The sequence below is a fragment of the Hippoglossus hippoglossus genome, chromosome 3 (genome assembly GCF_009819705.1).
Source record: "Hippoglossus hippoglossus isolate fHipHip1 chromosome 3, fHipHip1.pri, whole genome shotgun sequence".
In the NCBI taxonomy this organism is placed as follows: Eukaryota; Metazoa; Chordata; class Actinopteri; order Pleuronectiformes; family Pleuronectidae; genus Hippoglossus; species Hippoglossus hippoglossus.
The window spans coordinates 11,770,688-11,798,351 of record NC_047153.1 but is presented as its reverse complement, the minus strand read 5'-3'; the positions used below and the strand labels follow the sequence as shown (position 1 = coordinate 11,798,351).

The 27,664-nt window shown below is 39.6% G+C and overlaps 1 protein-coding gene across 2 annotated transcripts; it reads left to right on the top strand.

Annotated features, from left to right (window-relative positions):
• The first annotated feature begins 1,246 nt into the window (after window positions 1-1,246).
• ano5b (anoctamin 5b) lies at window positions 1,247-26,298 on the top strand. Of its 2 annotated transcripts, XM_034578832.1 has the most exons (21): window positions 1,247-1,580; window positions 7,711-7,755; window positions 11,802-11,866; window positions 13,664-13,771; window positions 15,382-15,450; window positions 15,644-15,928; window positions 16,419-16,538; window positions 17,140-17,255; window positions 17,361-17,495; window positions 18,977-19,082; window positions 19,330-19,390; window positions 19,793-19,944; window positions 20,026-20,100; window positions 20,216-20,441; window positions 20,545-20,723; window positions 20,849-20,946; window positions 21,825-21,955; window positions 22,114-22,319; window positions 22,549-22,736; window positions 23,776-23,881; window positions 23,975-26,298. In XM_034578832.1, the coding sequence occupies exons 1-21, from the start codon at window positions 1,505-1,507 to the stop codon at window positions 24,197-24,199; spliced, it is 2,772 nt and encodes a 923-aa protein (XP_034434723.1). In that variant the 5' UTR covers window positions 1,247-1,504; the 3' UTR covers window positions 24,200-26,298. The 2 variants fall into 2 exon arrangements, with proteins under 2 accessions (XP_034434723.1, XP_034434731.1); XM_034578840.1 differs by lacking the exon at window positions 7,711-7,755.
• The last annotated feature ends 1,366 nt before the right edge of the window (window positions 26,299-27,664 follow it).

The window sequence follows — 27,664 nt, the reverse complement described above, 5'->3', positions numbered from 1 at the left end:
TGGAATTGAAACAAGATGGACAACAATGCGACAACATGCCCTTGCTACGATCTTTGAAGCTTTATAGTGTTCATTGATCCACCTCTGAGGCTGCAGTTTATTAGTATACATGTATACACTCTGAGGCCCATGCATCCAACACCATTTACACAGGCCTGAACCGCTGCATTAATATTTAATAAATCAATGACTCCAAGACTCCAAGGCTTCAAGCCAATAATAAGAGCAACTTCGGGGTTACCAGGTTGTGAAAAACCCAGTCACCATGTTTCCTGCTGATGGGTCATTATAGTCAGTCATGTCATGCAGATACATGCCATTAATAATGGCTGATAAACTATTAATGCCACTGTTATACATGCTGATAAAGTCATTAATAAAGAATCATTCCTTTTTTTAACAAGCCACTACTGTCATTACATTACATTTCATTTAGCTGACGCTTTTATCCAATGTCATCTGCATGATATTATAGTATAAATATTAAATTGACTTTGAGAGTTTTTACAATAATCTGTCAAGCCTGCAGTAACTAGAGGGTTATAGTACACATGATCTATTAAAGGCTCTATGAACTAATACATGTGCAAAAAGAGAATTTGCATTCTAGCTACTAATGTGCACCATAGTTGTCAAAGAGACAGGCCAATCCTACTGTTCTGTGTTCTAAGGTCTTTAGGGCCTTGGTAGAGGAAAGCACTCTCAAGAGGTTTGCATACTGTTGCAAAGGGCTGATATACAGTAGAGATACTGCTATTCAAACAGTCTGTATTTAAATATAACTATGATACAAAAAGTATTTTTAGTGAACAGGGAATTGAGAGAGAGAGAGAGAGAGAGAGAGAGAGAGAGAGAGAGAGAGAGAGAGAGAGAGAGAGAGAGAGAGAGAGAGAGAGAGATATTGGCAAATATTTTGATGGTTCATAGATTTTTTTTTAATTTATTTCTTTGAGTACATGCGATATTGCAATATTGTAAATGGCCACGAGGTGTCGTCGTCGTATTGACGACTTTAGACTTAGTGTTTATGTTTGACTTATTTTTGAAAGGTCGTGAAGGTAAACTAACACAGTCAGGCTGCTTTTTGATCACATTGACATAACATAGAAAAACATTATTTCGAAACAGGTCATAGTTTAAAAAACGATTCCTCTCTCCCCCTCTCTCACACATCTCTCTCTCTCTCCCTTCCTCCTCCTCTTCTTCACCAATTTGCCGACAGAAAATAAACCCCCTGCCACTCCCCTTTATGTGCCTGGTCTCCTCGGGCAGCGCCAGGGAGTCCAGCAGGGTACAGTTTCAGTCATAATGAAGAATATGACCCGTCTATAATCTATCGACTGAGGGATCGGACTCATTGAGTCACAGGAGGGTGAGATCGGCCGCTAGTGTTTGGATGGTGGAGACATCCGTCTACCTCTCGGGTTCACGGCGGCATCTTCTCCGCCTTCCCCCACTTTCCTGAGAAGGTGAAGCGGCCTCTATAATAACAGCGTCCGCCGCTATGAGGCGAATAACGGGGAAGGCGAAGGATGAAACTTTGATCGAGCTGCAGAACGCCACGGATTCACAGACCACAGGTAATTAAACAAAACAATGAGCTCATTAACATTTAACAAGGTCTGAGGAGGTCATAAGGAAATCTATGGTATCATGTGTCCTGTTCTTATATCTGCTAAAGTGCTGTTATTTACTGCCTCTGCTTTGAAGAACACGTTTCCATCATGGAGCCTTTACAGAACACTATTGTAGCAAAGCATTCAACTTGAAAGAAACAGTGTAACCTCACAATCCAGTAAAAATGTCCTTATTTTAATATGTATTTTTTAGTAATTTTAGTGCCAGAATGTCAATTTGAAATTTGAGTGTCACTCTATTACATATAACTTGGTTATTTTTCATTTGCGCATGATTCTTATACAGTCTAATTAAGATATTAGGGCTGGGCAATAAAACAAGATCAATATCCTAATTATCACAATGTATTTTTGATCAATAGCAATATAACAAAAGTCCAATATGTATAGCAACATATTGTTGATGCATTAGAGTGAGGATATATCACATAATTGATCTACCTCAGGGTTATCAAATGTTTTGTTGTTTATCTAGTGGAGCAATAATCAGGCTTCAAACTTCAAAGAAATAATAATGTGATATTATGGTGATAATTATCCCAAATATCAATTATATCAAGATTTAAAATTCTATTGATATAATCTTTGGCCAAATTGTACAGCCCTACAAGCTCTACTCTTTAAAAATAGTTATGAACTTTGTGCCAGTTTGGCAGCTGTTGATGTCATGCGTGTGCATAAAGTGGTGGAGTTTGGGAAGGATCTGGTGTAAGTAGGGTAATTACAGTCAGAGGTCAGAGGTCAACCAGCAGGATTAACCCACAATTTAAATTTATACAGGCTCATGTGTGCATCATTATAAAGTGAGTTATAGCAGTGATCCTGTAGCACAAACACACACAATGGGTGTTTTTGTGTGTGCATACTGTACAGTCTTGTGCTTTGCATGGCAGGAATGTCCCTTAAAACCTGTGACTGTGGGGTCACTGAGGCAGATTTGTACCTATCAGACATCTTCATCTCCATGTTTTATTTTTAAATGGAGATTAGATTAAACTGGCAAAAGAGCTAAATTGTCCCAAGTGAATCACCCGGGTAAAGAAATCCATGTTCTCCTCCTGCTCGTGAGTATTTGTGTACATATGGGATTACGTTGTCTGAGATATTCGGGCTTCACTGACTAAACAGCAAACCACTCTCAGTCTGTGGTTTCAGACAGCGTGCTCACTCATACTCATGACATTAGTGTGATGGAGCTGAAATGGCTTGTCATTATTGGTCACTGTCACCAGAAAATGGAGTTAAAGGTAATGGTTTGTGCTTTCACAGAGGACTTCATCTCAATAGTGGAGGGCTGTGGTCTATTAAGCCCAGAATTATGTTACCCATGGTTGAACAGTTTGTGAAGATGACATACCGGAGCTGTCAAACTGAGGAAAGAGCAGTTTGCACAAATAAGCCTGGATTTTCCATGAATTATTCCCCATAGGAAAACAGTGAAATGTTTAAAAACACATCAACATCTCGCAATGCTTAAGAAAGTGAAAACCTCCACCAAAATTTAAAGTGTGTTTTCCCTGACCCATGCCACAGAAGTCTGGAGACGTCCAGTAATCGTGTCGAATAGGTCAGGAGGCAATTTCCAGCAGAAATCTGTAGTTTGGGATCCATAACATGAAAAGTAAAGCGCACATGAAGAGTCGGCCTTCTTTAAATACAGTTAGTGTGTTGCGTGTATTGACTGTCCTTATCTTTTGAGCCCTGCTTGTCAAAACCCAAGATGACTTGAATGTATTGCAAAAGTCTGCTGCTCTTGTGATAAGAGCAGTGCTGCATTTTACAGAAGACAGTTAAGACACTGAAGTTTGCATTTAGTCCAAAAATCTAATTTTCTTTTAAGAATCACTCAATGGAGCCCATTTTATGATAAGAGCTGGTATATTGGTCAACTAATTTTTATTGGCCGATATGGCCCTATCACAGATATATCTGTATCGTCACATATGATGATATGCTGATTAAAAAAAAACATGAGAGACTCACGTTTTGGAACAGCCTCACACAGTGCTGCAAATTAATGGATATGTGGCCTTTTTTTTATTTGTTCCTTGGCTTTATTATTCATTTCATTATTAAAACATAATCTTTTGGACTGGCGTTGGCCTGGTGACCGACCAGGCCTGTATTATCATAGGAGGAACCTTAAAGGGACATGAAAAATCCAGATGATTTGTTTCCGAGCATTCACTTTGAACCAGTCGGTCGAGTGAACATAATGAAATCTCAGAGCTTTTCAGTTTGTAATTCCCCCCCTCGTTATTGTGTTAATCAGTTGTTTGTTAATAAAGACACGTGCCTGCTTTTTCTGGGTGAGCTGCGGGTTAATGGACTGTTCCTCGTTCTGCAAAAGCTTTGTTCAGGCTCTTATCAGACCAGACCTTCAGCTCCATGTGACGGAGGAGGGCGTCTGTCTTCACATTGCTTTATGTGTTTGGAGTGTTTCCTCTTGTTCGCAGGTGGCCAAACACAGATTAATAGAAGGTCATGAGTGATGTCCTTCAGCTGGATGAACACCAGATGTACTGTGACATTATTTACAGTGTGGATGGTGTCTAAACCTAAAACACTAAAACACCTAAAATACAGCAAGTACTTGCTGGTGCCATGTTAATTCAGTGAGTCTTTTAAACTGTTAAAAGCTTTTCAGTATTTTTCTTTTCTGCATCTGCTGGGGACCGTCCGGTTATTTTTCTTAACAAATTACTCTACTTTATAATAGAAATCACTCACATTATGAGGAATTTCCTTCCATTTAAGGTGATTTCACTTTGCTATCTGCAGCCGGTGAATTTATCTTCCAGTCAGAGGTGAAACAGAGCCGAAGAGTTGCTATGGAAACAGACCTTGTGATTTCATTACCCTCTTAGATGGAGGCATGATACTAAATCAGACTTAAAGAGCAACCAAGTTTTCCTCTTGGTGAACTAGAGGACAGCTACAGTCGATTTATTTGTGCCATTTCATTGTGTTTCTTCATAGACTTTCTTTTTCTTAGATTAAAGTAAAATGCTTTGCACCTCTCTTTGCTTTGGCCGGATGGGCCTTTTTGCACATGTACAGGAAACACTGAGTTTTATGTGGCAGCTCTTTAATGAGAGACTGTGCCTGTAGGAGCTATATTTATCATTGTACAGTATCTTTTGGTAAATGTTGCCTAATCTGATTATAGAGCGACAGAAACGAGCATGAATTTATGTACCTGCCGTCTTACATGAATCATATCAAAGAAAAACAAAGCGAGAAAACCACTGGGTTCTGTCTGTGTTGAGCAGTTTTCCTTGGAGAGAGAGGCTCTCCTCTTTTCTCAAACATGCATTTCTTAACATGGTATTTTTAGTATGCTGTGTTGTGTATTTGGAAGATAATACATGGCTCTCTGGGCCCTGAACACAACCTCTTGTGTATGCGTTTGTGGTATTTTTAAACTGATCAAGCCTTCCGGGGATTGTCAGGAAATCTGCCCTTGAGAAGGCAGCATCCTGATGATAAGAAACTAATTCAGACGCATGACTTCGTAAAAAAAAAAAGGATGATTGGGGTGGGGTTGTCCATTTGTCCCCTTTTTTATGAACATCATTTTGTGGAAACGCTGTGAGGAAATCTCTTAAAATTTGGCACAAATGTCAACTTGGGAATTTCTTCAAATTGGTCCATTAACATTCAAAAATAAAGTGCTTAGATTTCCATCATAGTATACAAACAAACTTTGTCCGATGATGTCCATTTTATGAAATATCATGTGGTGCGACCATCAAGAAATGACCAATTTGGGACTTTGATGTTGAAATCCATTCAAAGACAGGAAGTTGCATCATAAACCATTTTGCCAAGGACCCATGGAAGCAGCAACAGGTTTGTAACTCTCAAATTTGGAAAAAAAATAAAAATTTTCACATGTAGTTGCCACATTTGGATATCATGTGGTATGAGCTCAAAAAAAGTTATTTCTAAAAATATATATTTTGATTATAAATTTCATAGTGACCTTTTGTGCTGACCTAGTTTGTTTTCTTTAGGTGGCCAATTCTGTGCCTGTAAATTTTGACTGAACTAGAAAAATATCATGTGGTGCGACCAAATGTGGTGCGACCATTGCAGAGTGTTTTACATGATACATATATGTCCTAGATTGGGAGTTTTGGGGCTTTTTTAAATTCAATTAATGATTATATACATAAAGTACTTTATTTTAGTATTATTTGGAAAATATTTATATGCAATTAGAGTATTTTTTTCTAATATTTCAGAAACAATGGTTTATGTAAAATTTTTGTACAATATCATGAATAAATACCACCTCAAAAATGTAAAATGTAATTTTATCTCGGTTATTAGTAATTTATTAGTAATTTATTATTTATTTGTGTTTATTTATTTATAACGGTTTAAATTTATTTTACCAGATGCCACTTCCAAGCAAAATAAAAACTGCTCACCATGTGCAGCGTGTTAATTCTGACCCTGTAGCAAGAGCGGAGAACCTTGCTCAGAGAAGACAAAGGTATGTTAAAACATTTAAAAAATGAAAACTACAAATAAAGCAACATGAAGTACATATTGCTCTTATGTGTTTTTCATTACTGGACGAAATGCATATTTGCATTAAAATGTTCATCTATCATTAGTCCAAAATAACTTATTGATTTATGACATGACATTACCTATCTTTTTCAGCTACGAGAGAAATAAACAGCAGGGAGAGATTCCATATGCCAAGTCAAGTGAGTTGACAGAGAGAGAACTGGAGGGCTGCATCCAGAGCTGACAGAGAAAGTAAAAATATGGCAAACGCTGTGTTAGACCTTACGCCGCCATCTATGGAGAACATTCCACCAGTTCTGGTTGATGTAGATGTAGCACAAGAGCAGCCAGTTTAATGAAATGTTTGTTCACAACAATGTGTGCTGCACTTAAATGTTCTTGATGAGATTTTTATTTAAAAAAATGTTTAGGAAATGTTTGTGTTCATGAAAATTCAGGAAATTTTAATAAAATCTGGTTTGAGTCAAATTTTTGTACGGAATTTATTGTTTATTGATCTTTTTAAACGATAGGAGGTTTTCATATCATTTGGAGCGACCACTCATCATGTGGTGCGACCAATGATACCAAGACCTGTATTAAATTTAAAGTAAAATAAAACATTTCTGTGGCTGAAATATTAATCACTGATACAGTATGCTTAAATGAATGTTATTTTTTAAACATTTTTATAAATTTTATGCACTTTACCGGAAAAATAAGTCTGTTAACTACATTTAATAAGGGGACGGTGACATTATAGAACAAAAATATGAGATCATTATTTATAAAAACTCTAAAGAAATGCAACTACTTTGTTACTAATGACTTTATATTATTGAGAAATTGTAAAAAAAAATGTAAGCATATTAAGGAAATTAATTAATTTTAAGATAAATTACGGTCGCACCACATGACATTTTTTAAGGCCACGGCCAATTCATCTAGATGAAAAAACACTAAAATCAAATAATTTGAAATTTTTATGGGTACACAACATTCCTAATGTTTGAATAATTATAATAGATATTCTTTTTTTTTGTATTTTAAAATTGGCCTGTTGAAAATCCTTATACGTCGTTGACCCACATACACTTTAAAATATTGCACAGTTGTGTGTGTAGGTTTGTGTTGCGTGCAGTGTCTGTGTTTGTCGAATTGCACAGGGTTGATTGCAGGGTTGTTAAACTGGGTGGTGCCAACCTCAAGGACGAGCTACACAAGAGCCAGTATGGAGCAGTTTGGCTCATTTTAAAACTGTTTTTTCACTGAGTTAAATGTACATTTAGCAGCACACCACCAGCACTGCTTGTTACTGTGCTGCAGATGGAAATCCTGGTTCATTCCGGCAGCCGTTCAAATCTTCCTATGGGCTTTGAAGTTCTTTATTTTCTCTGACACTTTTATGTCCAATCAGGCCCATGGCTCTGTTTTACGAGAACAACTCTTTGATGCATTTTACAATCAAGAAATTCTCGGCTCTCACTGCACTTCTCCTGACCTGCAATTTAATACTTCTTCCTAACCTGTGTCTGTGTGTCCTTTTTTAAAGATGGTCCTGCAATTTTGACTGCATTCAAGATAAACCTGCTCTCAGGTACGGGCAGATCGGAGGCTTTATGTGATGCCTGTCTGTCCGTCCTCACACCATCATCATCCTCCTCATCCTCGGCCGTCTCTCTTTGCATCCATTTGCTTATCAGGCTGAACGCTCCTCAGTAGCTGCGCATATTTCTCGTTGTGTTTTTGATGTTAATTCATTGCTGTCTTCCGGTTTGTCTGTTACTCACACCCAGATGTCTGTTTCTCTGATCTGATCTCTCAGCTTCTGGCTGCAGCTGCAGAGCCGGGCTGCTGGAAGCTCAGTGTGTTGTGTCCTGTGTTCATGGCTGGGAAGTCAAATCGGCACGGATGCATGCTCTCATATACTTTAATGTGACACATGCACATGGTCATGTTACAATTAGGGCTGGTGTAACCTGTGCAGACATATAACTTTATCAACCATGACATTTTTAATATTTAACAACGTTTTGATTTGACACAAACAGCCCAGACTTGTTATTTTATCCATCGACAGCTACAGTTGATTTCGAAGGATGGTAAAGTTACAGACACTGTTTATAGGGACTTTTATCCTAGACACATACAACTGGTGTACGGTGGTGGAAGAAGTATTGTGATCTTTCATTTAAGTTTAAATAGTAGCAAGCATTTTTTTAAGCTGCTCAGATTTCTTTCTTTAAAGTTATTAATAACTCTATCTGTCAAATTCTGTGTAGTAAATGTGATAAAGCAGAGTAGAAAGTAGAACAAAAACGTAAAATACAATCTGAACCTAGTACAGAACTTGAGTAAATCTCTTTCCATCACTGCTGGTGAACATGTGCGTTTAGAAAGTGTCAAGTGTCAGAAATACAAGTTTATGATGACTCCTTAATGGATGGAAGAATATGCATTATGTAGTGTGCTTGTGTGTGGGTTAATGGGTGTGTGTGGGGGCGGCTGACATATTCTTTCACGTCCTCTTGCCAGACAAACACTAGACACTGGATGTCAGTTCAGATTTGGAAACACTGGTTCCCACATGTTGTGATGACTCACTCTGAGATACAGTGAAGAGGTGACGCTCTCCTGCCAGTTACTCATGCAAAAAGAAACTGTGGAGCCGTTAATATGCAGCTCATGTGGGGGCTATGATCCAGAGGTGCAGTTAGAGGAGGGGGATCTAAAGGGAATAGAGAAGTCTTCTGGTTGCAGTGATTAAGCTTTTGGATTGATGCAGCTCGTCAGTAGTGGAATTTTTTTGTGTGGAGAGAAAAGGAACAGCCTCTGCTGTGTTTTTTTACTCTGCATGATCAGCACAATACCGTCAATGGCTCCCTATTCTCATATATTGTAGGCCTGATTTACTGTAGAGTTCCTCTGCTAATATCTTAAATTACTCAGGGTGAGGGAGAATCGTCAGGCTGTGATCACTCCTTGCTTGCTTGCAGGGCTCTGTAGATCTGACACAGCAGTTTTGAACCTATTGTCTGAGAAACACGGACAGATATGTCTCTATGAGCCTGCTCTTTTCCATGGGAATATACTTGGTCCAACATGTTCTTTACTTTAAGAGAGGATTTGAGGGCTAAGTGGGAGGACATGTGTAATAATCCCTCTCTGTATCTCATAAGCTGCTTTCAAGCATGCACTGGAGTCCAGACATTTTCCTGGCTGAAAGGGAGAATTCAAATGTGACCATATCAGTTACTCCTGACATTTTCCATAACTTTTACAGCCAGTCCAGCTAGTAAAATGTCCAGGGAATGCCTTAGTGAGCCCATGTGAGAATATAGCAGGAAAACATTGAATAAATTTAAAGACGAGCAACTGAGTGTCATGATTTTTCGAACATGTGACGGATGCAATAGTACAAAAAAAAACCCAGAACGAATACAAATATCTCAGGATGAAGAAGAGGAGCCATACATGTAGAAGAGGCAGACGAAGATGTCAACATCAAGCTTTGGGTGATGAAGGCTGATGGCGGTGTCAATGGGTTGTAAACAAACACGTTATGTCCTGCCTCCTGTATGCTCTAACAAGGGGCCACCCCTCATCTTAACGTTACGTACAGTGTCCTGTTGTTGTGAAAGCATCTAGACAATCTCCTGTTGCTACCTCATTAGTGAAGGACAAACTCCAGACATTTTCCGGAGTTCATGTGTGAAAACGGCTGTTGTAAGACATCAGATCACAAGCAAGGAGAAATAAGTATATCTCACTCATGTTAGTCTGGGCTTCGACATCAGCTGACTATTGGGACATTAGTTCTCTTCCAGTTGGTGGTTAAAAGTGTCATTTTAAATCTGAGCCCATAATGTTACTGAAATTTGATTTTTTTTAACAAGTTGGCACTCTGCTGGTGGATGATCACATGAGAATATCTCAGCTGCTGTAAATAGCAGCTGAAGTGTTATTGGGTCACTTGGGTGAAAAGTGTGTGAATAACTCTCAATTACTTTCAAATGAGTTCAGTTAATCTGTTGCCTTGTAAGTCACAGTTTTAAAGCTAATAAGGAATAACTTTGCTGTTTCAATATACAGTGGATGTTTCCAGTGAATTATTTAGTCATTGTGTCTGTACTGTCCTGTTTGCTGCTCCGTTCTACACTCTGTGTATGACCCCTGTCATTTATTGGTTTCTCAGTGGAAGTAGATATAACACACTGCTGGCCCTTTGCTTTTGTTTGCTCAGGCCAGGATCTGATTGCCGACTGTGCACAGTTGGAGCCAGGACAAACAAGAAGAGAAAGATAAAAAAGGAAAGAGGGGGAAACAATGCTAAGAAGAAAGAAAATACTCAGCTGCAGAGTGAACGATGCTTCCCACGAGCCCAGTGGAAAAATGACACTGTAATTTGGCCTTTATATACCTCAGAGATTCCTGTGGTCTCACTGAAATGCCTTATTTAAACAGCTTTTTAAGTAAGTCTGCATAGAAACACCACCGTCCCTCTCTCATTGGCTCACACTGCTGTCTGTCAGACCACTGTCTAATCAGAGGTGGCCGTTTGTGTTCGTCTGGGCTGAAGCTGAAGGAGGCTGGAGATCTTTGTCTCCATTGTTTTCGGAGCGTGTTTCATCCAGGGGGAGGTTAGATGGACTCCTGATACAGCAGCCATCTCAGTCCCTGGTCCCTCCCCCCTCTCGGGTGTGCTCATGCACGTTCCAGCCTCCCCCCACACAGGAAGTGCTGCTTTCCCACCATTCAGGGAATTAATCAAGAGAAGGGGGGTTGGAGCAGGCAGCGAGCCGAGCAGTGCTACATGAGCACATTCCCTCAGCCACAGTCTGCCATGCAGGGAGAGGGAGGCACTGCTGGAATGTAGTGTGTCATTGTATTAGAGATGAAGAGGACTGAGAGTGTGTGTGTGTGTGTGTGTGTGTGTGTGTGTGTGTGTGTGTGTGTGTGTGTGTGTGTGTGTGTGTGTGTGTGTGTGTGTGTGTGTGTGTGTGTGTGTGTGTGTGTGTGTGTGTGTGTGTGTGTGTGTGTGCGCGCCATTGCTTTTGTGTTTCTCATCTCTTTCCCTTCTATAAATACACATTTCACTTCAAGACAACTCCTCTTTAAACAGTAATTATTATCACTGTTTAGTTGACACAACAAATGTACACTAGATACTTACTAGAATGTTACTCAGTAGAGCTCGTAACTCTGCCAAGACCCAACAGTCCCCTTATGAAATTACAATGAAATTTACTACATCCAGATATTTGTGTAGTATCTGCACCAAATTTGACACGGCCCCCTAAATATGAGTTTTTTCATCAAGATCTATGAATTATTCGCTGAGAAATCATCGAAATTGTTAAAAATTCTCTATCTCATAATGTTAAAGAAAGAGAAAAATCTGCCCACTGATTTGGATCCATACCAAAATGTAATGAGGTCTTTCCTGACCCATATCACACACTTTCACCAAGTTTCATGGTAATCTGTCTTGTAGTTTTTTCCCCCAATCCTGCTAACTAACAAACAAACACAGGAGAAATATAACTGTCTTGGCAGACGTAATGAAAAGTATTGACCCTACACTCAGTTGTATGACACATATTTACTGTAACTTCTTATGTGATTGTTGTATTTCTTTTGCAGATGAAAACAATGGAAATGGCGTCAGTTCATTATCGGAAAAAGGGACTCTGCCTGGAAATACAGAAGTAAGTTTTAATGTATCTGTTGGCTTGTCAACGTAGATCATCTATATGAAGCCAGAACCAACAGTTGACTTAGCTTAGCATGAATACCCTAAAACAGCTTTTCTGACATTGTATCAGGCTATAAGAAAACCCAAATTGACAAATTATATCTTCTTTGTTTAATATGTACAAAAAATAAATAGTACAAATTGTTGTTTTCTTTACCCGAGAATGGGCCCTTTATATATAAATACTCTATATTTATATCAGGAGTGGGTCCTCTCTACGGAGGCCGCCATGTTTTATACAGTAGCCCAAACTGGACAAACTAAACACCTTTTGAGTTTTGATGACAACTGAAGGCTACACACTGAACCTTTAATGTTGCTTTGTTAAGTAATATCCTTTTTTGATTTGGTGTAAGTCCAAAATAAACAGTATTACAAACAAATAGTTCAAGTGTTTTTTTAACATCTCCAAAGCCTGTGCTCTTTTATTTGAGGCCAAAAGATTGTTGTGTGTTATGTCAGTGTTTATGATTGTGTGGTTTTTGCCAACTTATTCACTGATCTTTTGTTGAATCACTGGCCTCATTACTGAGTCACAAGACCTCTGTGTCTCAAAGAGCTTGTTTCATTCCTCTGACCACAAGAATCAGACAGGAGCCCGTCTGTGATACAGTGAGGCTATCAAGCAGATTTCATAGCACTGAATAAATTATGTCTCTGTTCTCCTCAGTGCTAGACTTATCTATTAAAATCCTTATTTATTAAAATTCAATAACACTATGAGGAGCAGTGAGCAAAAGCAGGAGCATCACTTGGGGCGGGGTTCAGAAAGCCAAAGAAAATACTGCACACTTCATGTCATTGTTAAACCCTCATATAATGGCAGATAAATATTGCCTCTCAGAAATCACCAGACATTATGTGTTTTTCCTCCAAACACTGACATCATGAATGCAGCTGAATTGAAAGTGAACCTTTTTCAAAAGTCATGTTAAAGTGAAGCACGAATGGTGGTGTAAACCTCTAAAACATCAGGTTATTTAACTGTGTGGAAAAGTAACTGTCAAGATCCTGTCAGTCTTATGAAATCAGAAATGACAAATGCAGACAGAGTTTGCTGTTGTGTCTTAAATTCCAGACTGGTTAAAAATTACAAGATATATCTAGTGTAGACATCTTAATCCACAGTGTTGTGACTGCACAACAAATAAAGGCACATACAGAGAATTGTAGACGCTGATGACAGTAAAATCACGCACATGTTGACGTTGAATCAATTTTCACAGATTGATCTTTTCCAGCAAGAATGTTGTTTCCAATAGATAATAGATAATTTGTTAAATCAGAAGATTAATGTTGTGAACAGATGAAGGTTTTAGGTTTCTCCTATAGCATCAAAACATTTCCATGTAAAAAATCGAATGACTAAAATATAAAGCATCAGAACTTTTCTTTCCCTCCATCAACTATTTTTGTATAATGACAGGTTGTGGTTTACTGTCGAGTCTCGAGTTTATTTTGGGATTGCTACAGTTGTCATGGTGCCCATCTAAGCTATTCTTCAAAAACGACAAATTGTCCTGAAATACCTTTCAATTCTATCCTGTGCAATGTCGAGAAATGTCTAATCCCAGGAGTCAGTAGTTCACCATAACCTAATTGTTCATCTATCAGAGTCTGAGCCTGTGGTTTGTGACTTCAAGTCTAATGTCTGTGCATCTGTTTTCCAAGTTGCGCATTTCTGTTTGCTTCCACTTCCTGCTCTGTGAGAAAGTTAAAGTGTTATTTCATGTTTATTGTTCGCCCTCAGACTGAAAAGCTTCAACCAAACAAAGACACAGTTTTCTTCAGGGACGGAGTTCGAAGGATAGACTTTGTCTTGTCTTACGTGGATGACAAAGATGGAGAAAAGAAACAGGTAAGTGTAACAGAACAGACTCGTGTTTCCTGACTACTCAGCATTACCGTGACATAAAACTGCTAGAACAGGAAGGTATGCGGTACTGCAAGAGGAAGTGAGAATCAAAGAACTACCGAGTTGACATCTTCCACATGTACAGCACCTCTTTTTCCACCTTAGATATTTTGTTTTGCATCCACCCCGTGTTAGAAATATCATCAACATGTCCACTCAATCACTCAGATTTTCTGGAAATGTTCCTGCTGTATTCTCAAATGGGCTGACTATGACATTTTCCATATATTTTACCAGGGGTGAAAAGTTCAGGAAAATGTGCGGAGCAACAGACTCACATACAGCCCCTCCAGAAAGGTTATGCAGTTGTCAACATGTTTTCATTCATACTGTTAAAGTGGCTATAATCAATATTTTGTAAAATAACAGTTCACTCCTGCGTGTACACGGTTGTTTATCTCTCATCACAAGTTTACTCACATTGACCCCCACTTGGTCGTTGTAGCTCATTCTGAAAACATCTCTCAGCTCTGTACTCAGACATGAGCAGAGTCGATGCAGAGTCGATGTTCAAAACACAATGAACAGAACAGAAACATTACTTATAAGCAAAGTAATAAGTCAATTAAACACTTAAATTAACATGCTAAACTTAAACTAAAGCACTTTAAATAGATAATCCCTCATTTAATTCACAAAGAAACAAGATTTACATATCTTTTTTGATTTATATACACAAACATGTGCAGTAGTTTGCAGCAGTGGCCAACTGGCTAACTAGTGAACACTAAAGGGAAAACCCCAGTACATAGACCACCCCATTAAACAACTGATTTACCGTTACAGTTCCTTTTTAACATAATTTGACAAACTGTAACCATGAAACCAATTCTATATTTCACAATGTCCGTTGTTGTTTCTTGGTTATATTGTTACTTACCAAGTAAAATGTTTTTAAGGGCAGTGAATGAATGCGTGTGTTGCTTCTTTTTCAGCAGTATTTTGCTTTGTGAGTCAGAATGACACTGCAGCGACTAACTCCAGCTAATTACTGCCACCTACTGACATGAGGGCGTAACATGACACGAGACAAACGACTTGAGCAACAAATTATTATTCTGTTAATGCTAGCTGACCCATAGTAAACCCACAGCCGCTCTCACACAATGATGTAGATGTGTCACAGCAATAGAAAACTCAAATTTGAACCTCACTTTTAAGTAGTAAAAGTCTTTCGTCTTGATTGTTTTTGTTTCCTGTGTAAGTTTAATGTTTGTTTGCCATATTTTCTTTTTTTCTTTTGACAAATGTTTATCAAATCAGCTTTATGAATGAAACATCTACATCTGATAATGATAATGCTACATCTCTGTCCCCTGATGAGCTGCCCCCCCCCCCCCCGAAAATCCATTCTGAAGCTCTAACAGTAATTTGAGAAGTGTAGTTTTTTTTGAGAAGCCACGTCTGTTTTCTTGCACCGACCTCAGGCCCAGTCGCATTTTGAGATTTTCGAAATGTGACTCAAAGGTCTGCAGCTTTGTTGCATCTGTGTAAAGTGGACGAAGCAGAAAACTTGCTGAGACCATGTGTGTGGTTTGTGTTCTCGTCCACAGGAAAGGAGGAGGGCGTTTGAGGCCAACCTGGAGAAAACCGGACTGGAGCTGGAGACAGAGGACAAATCAGTAAGAAAATCAGCCACAGAGGAGCTGCACCACCTAGTGGCTAGTTTGCCGAGGCACACCACATTCTACAGAAAACCATCTTAAAGGGATCACTCAGTTGTAGACACGTGAAACTGCCTTTTTTGCAAGTCTTGAAAATAACTGCAGTGAGGTGAGCAGTATTCTTCTTCTTTTCTATTTGTGCTCGTATCAGGACTCTAAAGACCAGAAGACGTATTTCCTGAAGATCCACGCTCCATGGGAAGTACTAACCACCTACGCTGATGTCTTAAAAGTCAAAGTTCCCTTCAAGGAGAGTGATATCCCCCACGCCCAGGAGGTCCCACTGGAGTGGCTATCGCATCCTTTCCGTCTGCCGGACTTTATAATGCGCCCACAACCGGACTACTTCACCTATCCCTTCGACAAGAACAAGACGGACTTCTTCCTCATCAATGACAAAGACTCGTTCTTTCCACCATCCACGAGAAACAGGATTGTGAGTGATTTCTTCCCTTTAATCTGAACTCATTTGTTACATTGCCTCATCTAAGGTTTTAGTATTTATGAATGAAAATGCTACCACAATGCAACTCTTTGCAGTTCATCTGGACTCAGGGTTTTACTCTACAGTGTTGGAATATGCTTGTGCAACGAGAATAGCACTCAGTTGTGCGAATCCCTCGCACTAGGCCCAAGCTGCACTAAATGGTGATCACTGATAGATATCAGTCTCCCATATAAACCAGATCTTTTTCATTGAGATCCATGAATTATTCCACGTGAATTATTCCCCCCCTTTGTCCAGTTCCACCCTAAAATTGAATGTAGTCTTTGGGTGTGGTGATGGGTTTTGTTGAAATCAAACAGACAGGGGAAAAACATATCCTCCCTGACGAATATAACAATGAAGCAAAACGCATTTAGCAAAATGAATCCAATGAAACCAGATCCCTTAATCCCTTTTTAATTCCCTTCCTTGATGTCAGGTGTTCTACATCCTGGCTCGTTGTCCGTACTTTAAAGAGGGTCGCAAAGACAAAGACAAGACGGGAATCAAGCGATTACTCAGCAACGGGACCTACACAGCGGCCTTCCCACTTCATGATGTAAGAACACACGGAATAAAGAACATGAATATGAAGAGGTCAAACAATCACAGTACATTAAATATAGTAAACAGATACTTTTAGATAGTACCACCTTCATTTCCGGAGACTTTTGACTTGTAGGTCATTACAGAGAGGGGATCACAGTGACTAGGTATTTTTTATTGGTAATTCCTCACAGATTAAGATTGGACATGCATCATTTATGAGTTTAAGTAACCCAATTCCATATTAAATAGTCTGACACGAGGCTTCCTGCATCTCACACAACATTGAAATATTTTAGCCCATGATGATGAAACACATTGAGAGCAGCAGTTCTGCAGAATGAGTACATTTTACCACTACAGTGACTTAGTTTACATCATAACAGCTGCTTATTTTGCTCCTAACTAGGTTTCTCTCATAGTATATAACTCTATTTCTTTTCCTTTTTACTTGAAGGAAAATGTGATGAAATCGTGGAAAAGTTTGACATTTTAGGAAACACGCTCGTTCACTGTCTTGCCAGGAACATTGATTACATTTTAAATTTAATACGTTTAATTTCCAAATATCTTGAGCTCAGCAGCCGTAATTCCACTGCTTGTTTTCCTTCCAGTGTCGATACTGGAAAAAGGCTAGAAACGCTGAATGTGAGAGCGAGCGCTTCAACTTGTACAACCACTGGGCCCGGTTCCTTTGTTTTTACAAAGAGCAGCCGCTGAACCTCATCAGGTAAAACAGACAAGACCCGAATGCACTCAGCGTTTACAATCATCCATTATTATGTTGTTGAGATGTGATAGTTAACGTGATATTAAAGTGATTCTCTGGCTGCAGGAAGTACTATGGGGAAAAGATCGGGATCTACTTTGCCTGGTTGGGCTTCTACACAGAGATGCTGTTCTTCGCGGCTGTCATGGGCGTCATATGTTTCACCTATGGAGTGCTCAGTTATGATGACAACCAATCAAGGTTAGTACCACCAGAGGGCGCCAGGGAGCTGATAACTCCATAGCCAAAAGTATGTAGACACTTAATGTGATCGTTTACCACTTTGTAACAAAACCATTGACATTCATATGCTGCTATATCAGCCTCTTTACTATTATAACCAAACGTATGGAGACACCCATAGATTACACCTAAGTTGTTGTTGTTCACTTTATTCCTAAACCATCAAACATTCATGAACTGCTATAAAAGCCTCAAATCTTATGGGAAGGTTTTCTATGGAATCTGCAGACATTATCTCCAATTCAGCGACAAGATCACTAGTGAGGTCATGAGCTGGTGTTGTGTGTTGGTGTTTGATAAGGCCATTCAAAGTACTTCTGTGTGCACGGGGGCAGTGTCATGTGAAAACAGGAAAGGGTCAAACTGTGGTGACAAAGGTAGAGGAACTTTATTAATTTAAGTCTCTCTGTATATTTATATCCCAAACCCTGACAAACAGCACAAAAAGTAAACTGTCCACATATTTTTGTCCTCATGATATATTTGTTAGGCCTTAAACTTCCTATCACCGGCCACAAATCATATTAAACGATTAATTTCCACTGATTTTGACACTACGGGAATTGAATCTGGGAGTAGATGTACATCATTATATTTCAACTAACCATTTTGAGTAAATCCTGCTATGTTAACCTTACATTTATCTATCGACAGTCAACTCTCCCTTACTGCCAACATTACTGCAACAACACGTTCCTGTAGATACATGCTGCACAACATCAGCAGAATACGTTCTGGTCCAGCCTCTGGTCATCTCACGCCTAGACTATTGTAACTCGCTCCTGGCAGGTCTACCTGTTAGTGCCATCCGACCTCTGCAGCTCATCCAGAATGCAGCAGCTCGACTGGTCTTTAACCTAAATTCACTCACACTACTCCGCTCCTCCGCTCCCTTCACTGGTTACCAGTGGCTGCCCGCATCCGTTTCAAAACACTAGTACTTGCGTACCGTGCTGCGAACGGATCAGGTCCAGTCTACATCCAGGACATGGTCAAACGTTACACCCCAGCCCGTTCACTCCGCTCTGCATCTGCCAATCGGCTGGTTGCTCCCTCACTGTGAGCTAAACACTCAACAAAATCACGACTGTTTGCTGTCCTGGCTCCTAAAAGGTGGAACGAGCTCCCCAATGACATCAGGACAGCAGAAAGTCTATACATCTTCCGCCGCAAACTAAAAACACATCTCTTTCGACTATACCTTGGATAAAAAATTTTTTTTAAAGTAGCGATTTAGTAGCACTTATATTGCACTTACCTATAGCCCTTTGTAGTTTGGCTTTCTTGAAGACAATTGTACTTTCTTGTTTCTTGTTGTTCTGGGTTTGTACCCTCATGGTTGAATGCACTTATTGTAAGTCGCTTTGGATAAAAGCGTCAGCTAAATGAAATGTAATGTAATGTAATCTACCTTCATTTATTCTCTTTTCTCTTTTCAGCAAAGAAATATGTGACGCTAATATTGGGGGCAGCATTCTGATGTGTCCACTTTGTGATAAAAAATGTCGTTTCTGGAAGCTCAACTCCACTTGTCTCTCATCCTGGGTAAAAAACATTTCTCTTCCTTATTTGGACTCCATTTTGAAGTCAGGGATCATATCAGTGTTTATACTACATACTGACATACTGTGATACCATGTTGGTGGAAACACTAGACTAAGAATTTAAAGAATCTCTTATGATGATTAAAACATATTGGTTAATCACATAAAGTACATAAATAATATCCTGCTGTGTGAGTACGTCACGTCCTTCATTTCTCCACTTAACCTTTTTTTATTTTCTCTCTCAGCAATCCCATCTGTTTGATAATGAGGGGACGGTGTTCTTTGCCATATTTATGGGGGTGTGGGGTAAGTGTCAGTCTGTGCAGCTCTCCCTGTGCCCCCTTCTCCTGTACGACAGATTTTCACTATTAAAGCCTTTTCACACTTTCAAGCATCAAAATTGCGCTTCAGCCCAGAGCAGCTTGCCAGCACAATTATGTTGTTATGAACGAGCAGTTTGCCCGGCGACGTGTCGGCCAAGTCACTGGCGTCATGCACAGCAGGCCGCCAAGTCGTGATCAGGGTCAAAGCACAGCTGAGACACATGTTTTCAGTTGGTGCTAAAGCCACAACTTGATTTAGGTCTGAAAAATCTGTCCAAAGAAATGCATGGACAGGAAAAAACACTCGCAGAAACACTAACTTCTCATCATAGAACAAAGTCCTTGTTCAGATACTCCCAGACTAAGAGTTTACGACTTTTGACAGTGACTCTGTTTCTGGAGTTCTGGAAGCGGCGTCAGGCGCGGCTGGAGTACGAGTGGGACCTGGTGGATTTTGAGGAGGAGCAGCAGCAGCTTCAAATGCGCCCAGAGTTCGAGATCAGATGCAACAACAGGAGACTGAACAAGATCACTCAGGTGCTTTGGAGCCTTTCTGACTATAAACAAACATGTATTTTCAAAAAGATTAAATTATGACAATGGTATTTAATCTTTCAGGAAATGGAGCCGTATCTCCCCGTCACCAGCAAGTGTGCTCGCTTCTGCCTCTCCACAGCCACCGTCATATTCTGGGTAAATATGTGTGTGTGCGTGTGAAAGCTATTTATACTATATCTATAATTAATTTCATGATAAGTCGCTTAGTAACAGCTTCGTGTGTGTGTGTGTGTGTGTGTGTTCTCTACAGATCTCTCTGATAGTGGCCTGTATCATCGGGGTGATAGCGTACAGACTTGCCGTGTACGCCGCCTTCGCCAGTATCATTAAAGACCCCATGAGGAAGATCCAGGTGGTGGGCAGATTCATCACGCCGCAGCTGGCGACTTCTGTCACTGCCTCCTGCATCAACTTTGTCATCATCATGATCCTCAACTTCTTTTACGAGAGGGTGGCCATTTGGATCACTGATATGGGTGAGGAGGTTTCGTCTGACGTCCCCCGACCTAAAGAAAACACATGTTAACAGATTTAGAGGAATGTCTGGTGTTGATGGTGCAAACTTTATTCTTTCCACAGAAATCCCAAAGACCCACCTGGAGTATGAGAACAGGTTGACCATGAAGATGTTTCTGTTCCAGTTCGTCAACTACTACTCCTCCTGCTTCTATGTGGCCTTCTTCAAAGGGAAATTTGTGGGTTTTCCTGGTGACTATTCCTACATGTTTGGCAAATGGAGCAATCTGAGGAACGAGGAGGTGAGTTAGACCCAAATTAAACCATTCTTAAAGGACAATATTGAGTAAATAAACTGAGTTGTAATTCCTAAAGTTAATATTTCCAGAGAAAAGTGCATTAAAAACAAACGTTGTTTTTGACGCAGTGTGACCCTGGCGGCTGCCTCATTGAGCTGACCACGCAGCTGGTGATTGTCATGGCCGGGAAACAGTTATGGGGGAACATTCAGGAAGCTCTGCTGCCGTGAGTCCATCACATCTGTGTGTGTGTCCCCTTCGTCGTTCCCCTCATTCAGTGTGAAAGTAACATTAGGCCACAACAAGAGAACATTTCTATCATATTCTATTCTCTGCTACAAATTCTACGTAGTCATCATCAATAGATTTTCCATTAATAAAGACTGTATAGTTTTCCACCTTGCAAAATATCAAAAACTTTCTATTTCACCTCACCTGGGAATGTCCTCAGCAAAAAACATTAGCTACACATTTTAAAGGTCTTGGCTCAGGAGGTGCAGAGGGTCGTTCAATAACATAAGGTCGGTGGGTTGATCCCCAGCTCCTCCTGTCTGCATTTCAAAGTGTCCTTAGGCAAGATACTGAACCTCACATTGTGTCTGAATGTGATTGATGAGAGCTGGAAAGTGCAAGATAAATACAGTTTAACATTTAAGAGAGAGTCTACACAGATTTAGACCAGGTTATCGACTGCGTCCGTGATCTGTTCAGTTCTTTGAGAAGATTCATAGGTTTAGATGAAATAACAAGTAAAATGCTTCAGAGTTTTAAAAGACTAGAGAGCTTTTGTCAAAATCTCTCACATCAAGTCAGTTGTATTGATGAGCATATTGATGCCATCTGGAGGAAGATGATTTGGCCTAATGCCTGTAAGACAGCAAGTGACCATAAAGTTAGTGGAAACTATTCAATAGAGAATTAAAAGAGCTGCATGCTTTAAACAACTTGTTTCTATCGTGTGCAGAACATACAATGTTAAAACTGTACAGATCATTTCATCATCATCACTCCGGAAATGTATCTCTGTGTTTGTGCAAATTCCAAAGTTGATATTTAATCATACCCAGACTGACGTGTGGTTCTTCTTCACGGGCTCCTCGACAGGTTGATGCGTAACTGGTGGAGTGGCAGGAAGGGGCGGCACCATCCTGAAAACCATTACAGCCGCTGGGAGCAAGACAACGTCCTGCTGAACTTCACCCAACTGGGCTTGTTCTACGAGTACCTGGAGATGGGTGAGATACTTCTGCTGGATTACTTATGAAATGATGAGTTACAGGTCACATTTGTACAGACTCATAATATGCACTGATCACAGCCACACCTCTCATATCAATGTGTTCTGCCTTTTCTATTTCATCTCTCTATCTGTTCTCCCTCTTTGTCGTTTCAGTCGTCCAGTTTGGCTTCATCACTCTGTTTGTGGCCTCCTTCCCCTTGGCTCCGCTCTTGGCTCTGTTCAACAACATCCTGGAGATCAGGGTGGACGCCTGGAAGTTCACCACCCAGTTCAGACGGCCGGTGGCGTCCAAGGCTCGAAACATCGGAGCGTGGCAGGAGATCCTCAACGCGGTGGCCATTTTATCCGTTGTTACCAATGTGAGTCGGTAAATGTAGTTTTGTTTTTCGGAATTTTTACTAATATCTACATTTTCATGGATGATAAATGTTTAGCTTTTGAACTGGAATGCTAACTGAAGAATGCAACATAAATAAAATGTCTAATTCAGCAGGAAACTAAACATCAAACTCTTTTTGAAGTTTTTTTTTTTTTTTTACCACAGTGAAACATTGTAACGACAATCCTATGTGCTTCCTGTTGTTACAGGCGTTTATCATGGCGTTCACCTCAGACATGATACCCCGGATGGTCTTTCTGTACGCCTACGGTAAAGACGCCAGCATGATGGGCTACGTCGACAACAGCCTGTCAATATACAACATCTCTCAAATCCCTGAACGCAACATGCCGGAGGAACGGGACTACTTGTTTGATAACTTGACCTCCACCTGCAGGTATCAGAGAAAGAGCAACAGGACATTTTAAAGTGATGTAAAACAGAAAAGCTGTAAAACTTCACATTGGAAAAGCTGAAACTAGATCATTTAGAATTTATTTAGATAATTGATCTTAAAAAATGTTCATAGTTAATTCTCTTATCAATTGAATCTCATCAGAGTTCTTGACGGAGGTAATTAAAACGATGATTCTCAGTTGAGACACTTAAATATGATTCATTCTCAGCATGTATTCAAGATGTAATCAACATAGACAAATAAATGTGCAAATTTGATAAAGTTCTCCGTTAGACAAACAACACATGATACTCATGAGGCACCGTAGATGTGTGTTTCTTTCCTCACATGGTCATAGGATGCAGGGAAAGTATTTGTTTCAAAGAAAGAGGCGTCCTGAGGTTTAAATGTCCAGTGATCATAAATTTCTCTTGACTTGCACTATTAAATCATCTTCTATGGGACGTAACATGTCATTTGATGATGTATGTGGAACAAAAGGTCATGACCAAGAAAAGAAAGTGTGCATAGCAGTAGAGCACGTACCTGCTCCAAGGCCCAAGAGTCCCCAGTCTCTTTAGATCCAATCAAGCTGCACCAAATTTCACACACACATAGATATCAGTTCCCCACATATGCTTGTTTTTTTTAATCAAGATCCATAAATTATTCTCTGAGAAAATGTTGAAAGTTGCCCTATATGGCAATGTTCAAGAAAGTACTGTACTGGATCTGCCCCCTGATCCAGATTCACACCAATATTTTCTTGACCCACACCACATCTGTCCACCTAGTTTTGTGGAGATACTACAAATAGTTTTTTTGTGTAATCTTGCAAACTAAGATACAAACCAATGCAGGCGAAAAACATAACTTTTTGCATTGAATCAAGTGTTTGTACCTTGTTGAAGCTTGTCAGATGAGTTTGGAAGTTCTACTCTGTAGTATTTACTGATGTACTTTACCAGCATATTCCCTTTTTATGAATATATACATTAATCCTCATATGATGCTCTGTCGTCTTATTGTTTTTGTATAGATACCGTGATTACCGCTACCCTCCAGGCCACCACAAGGAGTACACTCACACCATGCAGTTCTGGCACATCCTAGCTGCCAAAATGGCCTTCATTATCATCATGGAGGTAAGACCACACACCTTCTGTCTACATTACTCTCAGAATTCATCTGGAAAACTGATTCAACTCTTCCTCATGTGATAATTCCTTCCTCCGCAGCATGTGGTCTTTGTGGTGAAGTTCTTCGTGGCGTGGTTGATCCCGGACGTGCCGTCGGACGTGAAGGCGCGGTTCAAACGAGAGCGCTACCTGATCCAAGAGTACCTGCACAAATACGAGGTGGAGAAGCTCAAAATCCAGCTGAGCGCCAGTTTCATCACGGCGCCGCAGTCAGATGTGTCCTTGACATCGGACACGCATGAGTTGTTGTCTGAGTGCCTGTAGCCGCGGCTTCACTCCTCCAACTAAACAAGCCAAGGAATGGACACGTGTGGCACTCGGGGCTGTTCAGAACATCCATACGATCCATGTGTAAGGGCTTTTGTCTTGGGGACAAAAGCGCTGCTATCTTTTAAATGTACATTAACATCCGGTCAAACATGCTCCTGTGTGAGGACGTAGAGATGAATCTGAAAAACAAATCCAGCGCCATGTTTCACTGTGCTTCATACTTTAAATCAGCTTCTTGAGTGACTGAAACTTTTCTGTGCCATAAAGAAATGTCGGAAGGTGTCGGGACGGATATGAGTGTAGCTGCAGTTTGTATCGTTCTCCACGTAATGCATTCAAACTCATGACTGAGAGACTCTGTATGTGCTTGTAGAGTTTAAGTTAGTGGTGTTTACCGTGTGAAATTAGGTGTAATTTCCCTTTAAATTAGCTGGATATGCTAACAATTTCATTTCTTTTTTTGCATGTGGTTCATCTACTGAGAAAACTGAGATGAGGTCGGACTTGTTTATAGACGTGTCAGTTGTGGAATAGTTTGAATGGTAATTGTGGCTGGAAGCTCATATCATTTCATTATGAATGTAGAAAACACTTATAAAATGTTTCAATATATCAGATCTGAAACACATTTATAATATAAGAGAATTAAATAGCCAGTGCTTAATCCTCAGACAGTTTCACTCCATTTCCTTTTAAATCATTTTTTAAAATTGGTAGCTGCATAATATTAGCTCCCACTTATCTGTAGCTGGGCTATGAGATTGTCAGTTTTTAGTTTTTAGTGTGTTATATTTAGGGAAAAGCTCTTAAAAACTGTGCATTTGAAAACAAAGTACCTCCGTTTACACTTCAGCGGGGCAGATGCTGCAGGCTCATCTTCCAAACGGGTTCCCAGCCTGCTCCGGGACCAAGACTGCTAACAAGACTCGCACCCAAAGAAACCGATCCCATGTTGGAAGATCTCCGGACCGATCTTCAGTTTTAATACAATCAGTGTGTGTGTGGACGGGTTCAGTTCGATCGTGTGTCGGCCTTACTCCTCCTCGTGCTGCACTCAGACTTAAAATGGCCTTTTCTGTTTCACGTCATCTGGAGGCATAAACAGTTGTAACCTTGATTTCTGAGATAATCATACAAGAGAAGGAACACATAAGAAATATAAACGTAATGCCTTTAGCAAACTCATCCTCTCTGGCTGGATATTAAGTGTTGCTTTGGATATAAAAATATAAATGTTATCTATTTTAATTGGTTGTAGAGCGATTCATTTATTGATCTGTTTCTGCTCTGTGACCTGAATCCTTTTTTATTTACAACCATCTCAACATTCTCATTTTAAGATCTTTTATTATCCGTTTACTTGTGACACTTAATTTCTTATGTTGTACAATTTGTCACCACCAAACAGTGTTAGCGCAGAAAGTTGCTCAAGTACATTTCTATGCTATTGATTCCAACTTTGTCGAGGGACCAGAGAAGTTAAAAACCTGTGGGAGACACAGGTTCAGAAATGTGATTATAGTTCTTGACAGCAGATAATTTATCTGACACAGTGAAGCTTTTTATCTGCTTCTGCTTTGGATCTCTCTGTGTTTGTATCGAGACTTATTTGTGATTTACACTGTTATTGATGCAGTTGTGATTCCAGCTCACAGCAAATTATATCTGACAGATAGACCTGATTTACTCTAATCTGATTTACTCTATAATCTCAGGATTAAACCTCTTCCAGTGTCGGTCGAGCATCACTTTTTGACACGATATGCAGATGTCAGACATGTGCGAGGGGTTAGGGCGGTGCATGATCCTGTAAGATGCTCGCTGTACCGTATTTCCCAGCAAACAAATGCCTTAAATGTCTGTGTTTACTTGTTTTTGTATGATTTTGTAACAGCAGTGTTTCCTGTCTGACTTCAAAACCTGTTTCATGTCGCGTTTGTTGCTGCTGCTTGTCTTTGCAAAGTAGTCGTTTTGTCTGGTTTGAGTTGCTGTTGTGTAAATACTGTCAGTTATATTCTAACCTTACTGTAGCCTATTGTACAGAAACGCAGTAAAGGTGGTTATGTCCACAATAAATAAAGAAATACAACGTATTATTGTGACTTTTGGGTTTTTGCACTTGACCACACCAGAGGATTTCAAAGTTTGAGACTGTGACCTCCCTTCAAACATGACTTAAAAGAAAAAGGCTCCTCCCTCAACTCTTCCCTCAATTCCTGGATGCCTATAACATAACGATTATGCTATTTGATCTCACAGACTGAGCCCAGAAAGCCTCATATTGCTGTTTGATGTAACTTCGTACTACATCAAATAGATATAAAATACATTTATTAGTTTCTGAGTCTGGGAAACTGGGAAAAAACGGTAAGATTCCTCCAAACTACTGTTTCTCTAAACTTTAACCAAGTCACACATATTCAGGCGACTTTATGTGATCTCTTTTGGTAACTAATGAAATAACTTGTAATATTTTTTGTCACTTACATTCACTGAATGTCCCCTGAAAGAGTTCGACGCCATCCTGGGGAGATCCCGCATCACACCCATTACAACCCCTGGTCCACACAACAACACAAAACCACATATTACAACTTGAACATATGAAAGATCAAGAAAAATACAAATTATTCTTATTACAAAGTTCAATACCGCTAACTCTTAAAAGTATTTATTTCTTCTCCCTCCCCCCAAAAAGATTTAAAAAAAAAAAGCTGAATCAATACTTTTCTAAACATTGTTTATTAAGTTTTACTGGCCAAGACAAGATTGGCTCCAAAACTTTAAAATCGTTCTTATTCGTCGTCTCAAGCTCAACTGAACAGAGAGACTTCGCTGCTTCAGCATATTAATGTAAAAAAATCAAAAACTGTTTTCTAGTGTCCAGCTCTGCCCACACTTTGGTGCACAGTGAAGGTCAAAGGTCACAGTAAAGTAACAACAAACTAAACACACTTGAGGTTTGGGGGGTGCTTTAGACTTTTAAGAAATAACAGCTGTATTAAACAAGATCCAGCAAAATGCATATGAAGATAAAGAAAACAAATTAATACAGAAGATCCAACAATCATCAAATAAAAAGGAAGAAATAAAAAAGAAAGAATATATGTTTAAGGCTTGAATTTACATTTGTGTAACATACAGTGTCTTGTATGGCCACCAGGTGGCAGCCAATAACCACAGATGAAAAGAAAGGCCCAGCTCGCTTCTATCTGTCATTCCTTTTATCCTTTAATAACAGTTTGTAATTATTATTATTACTAACATTAATATTTGTTATTATTATTATCATTATTGTTGTTGCTATTTTCACATGCATTACCAGTAGGCAGCATTTGTATTTCTATTATTTGGCTAAATTGCAAGAGAACAATGAGGCCTCCGGATAATGAAACCTTTTAGAAGTATGTATATATTTTTTTGTGGAATCCAGATTTTGTATTCATGCCTCTGTGTGAA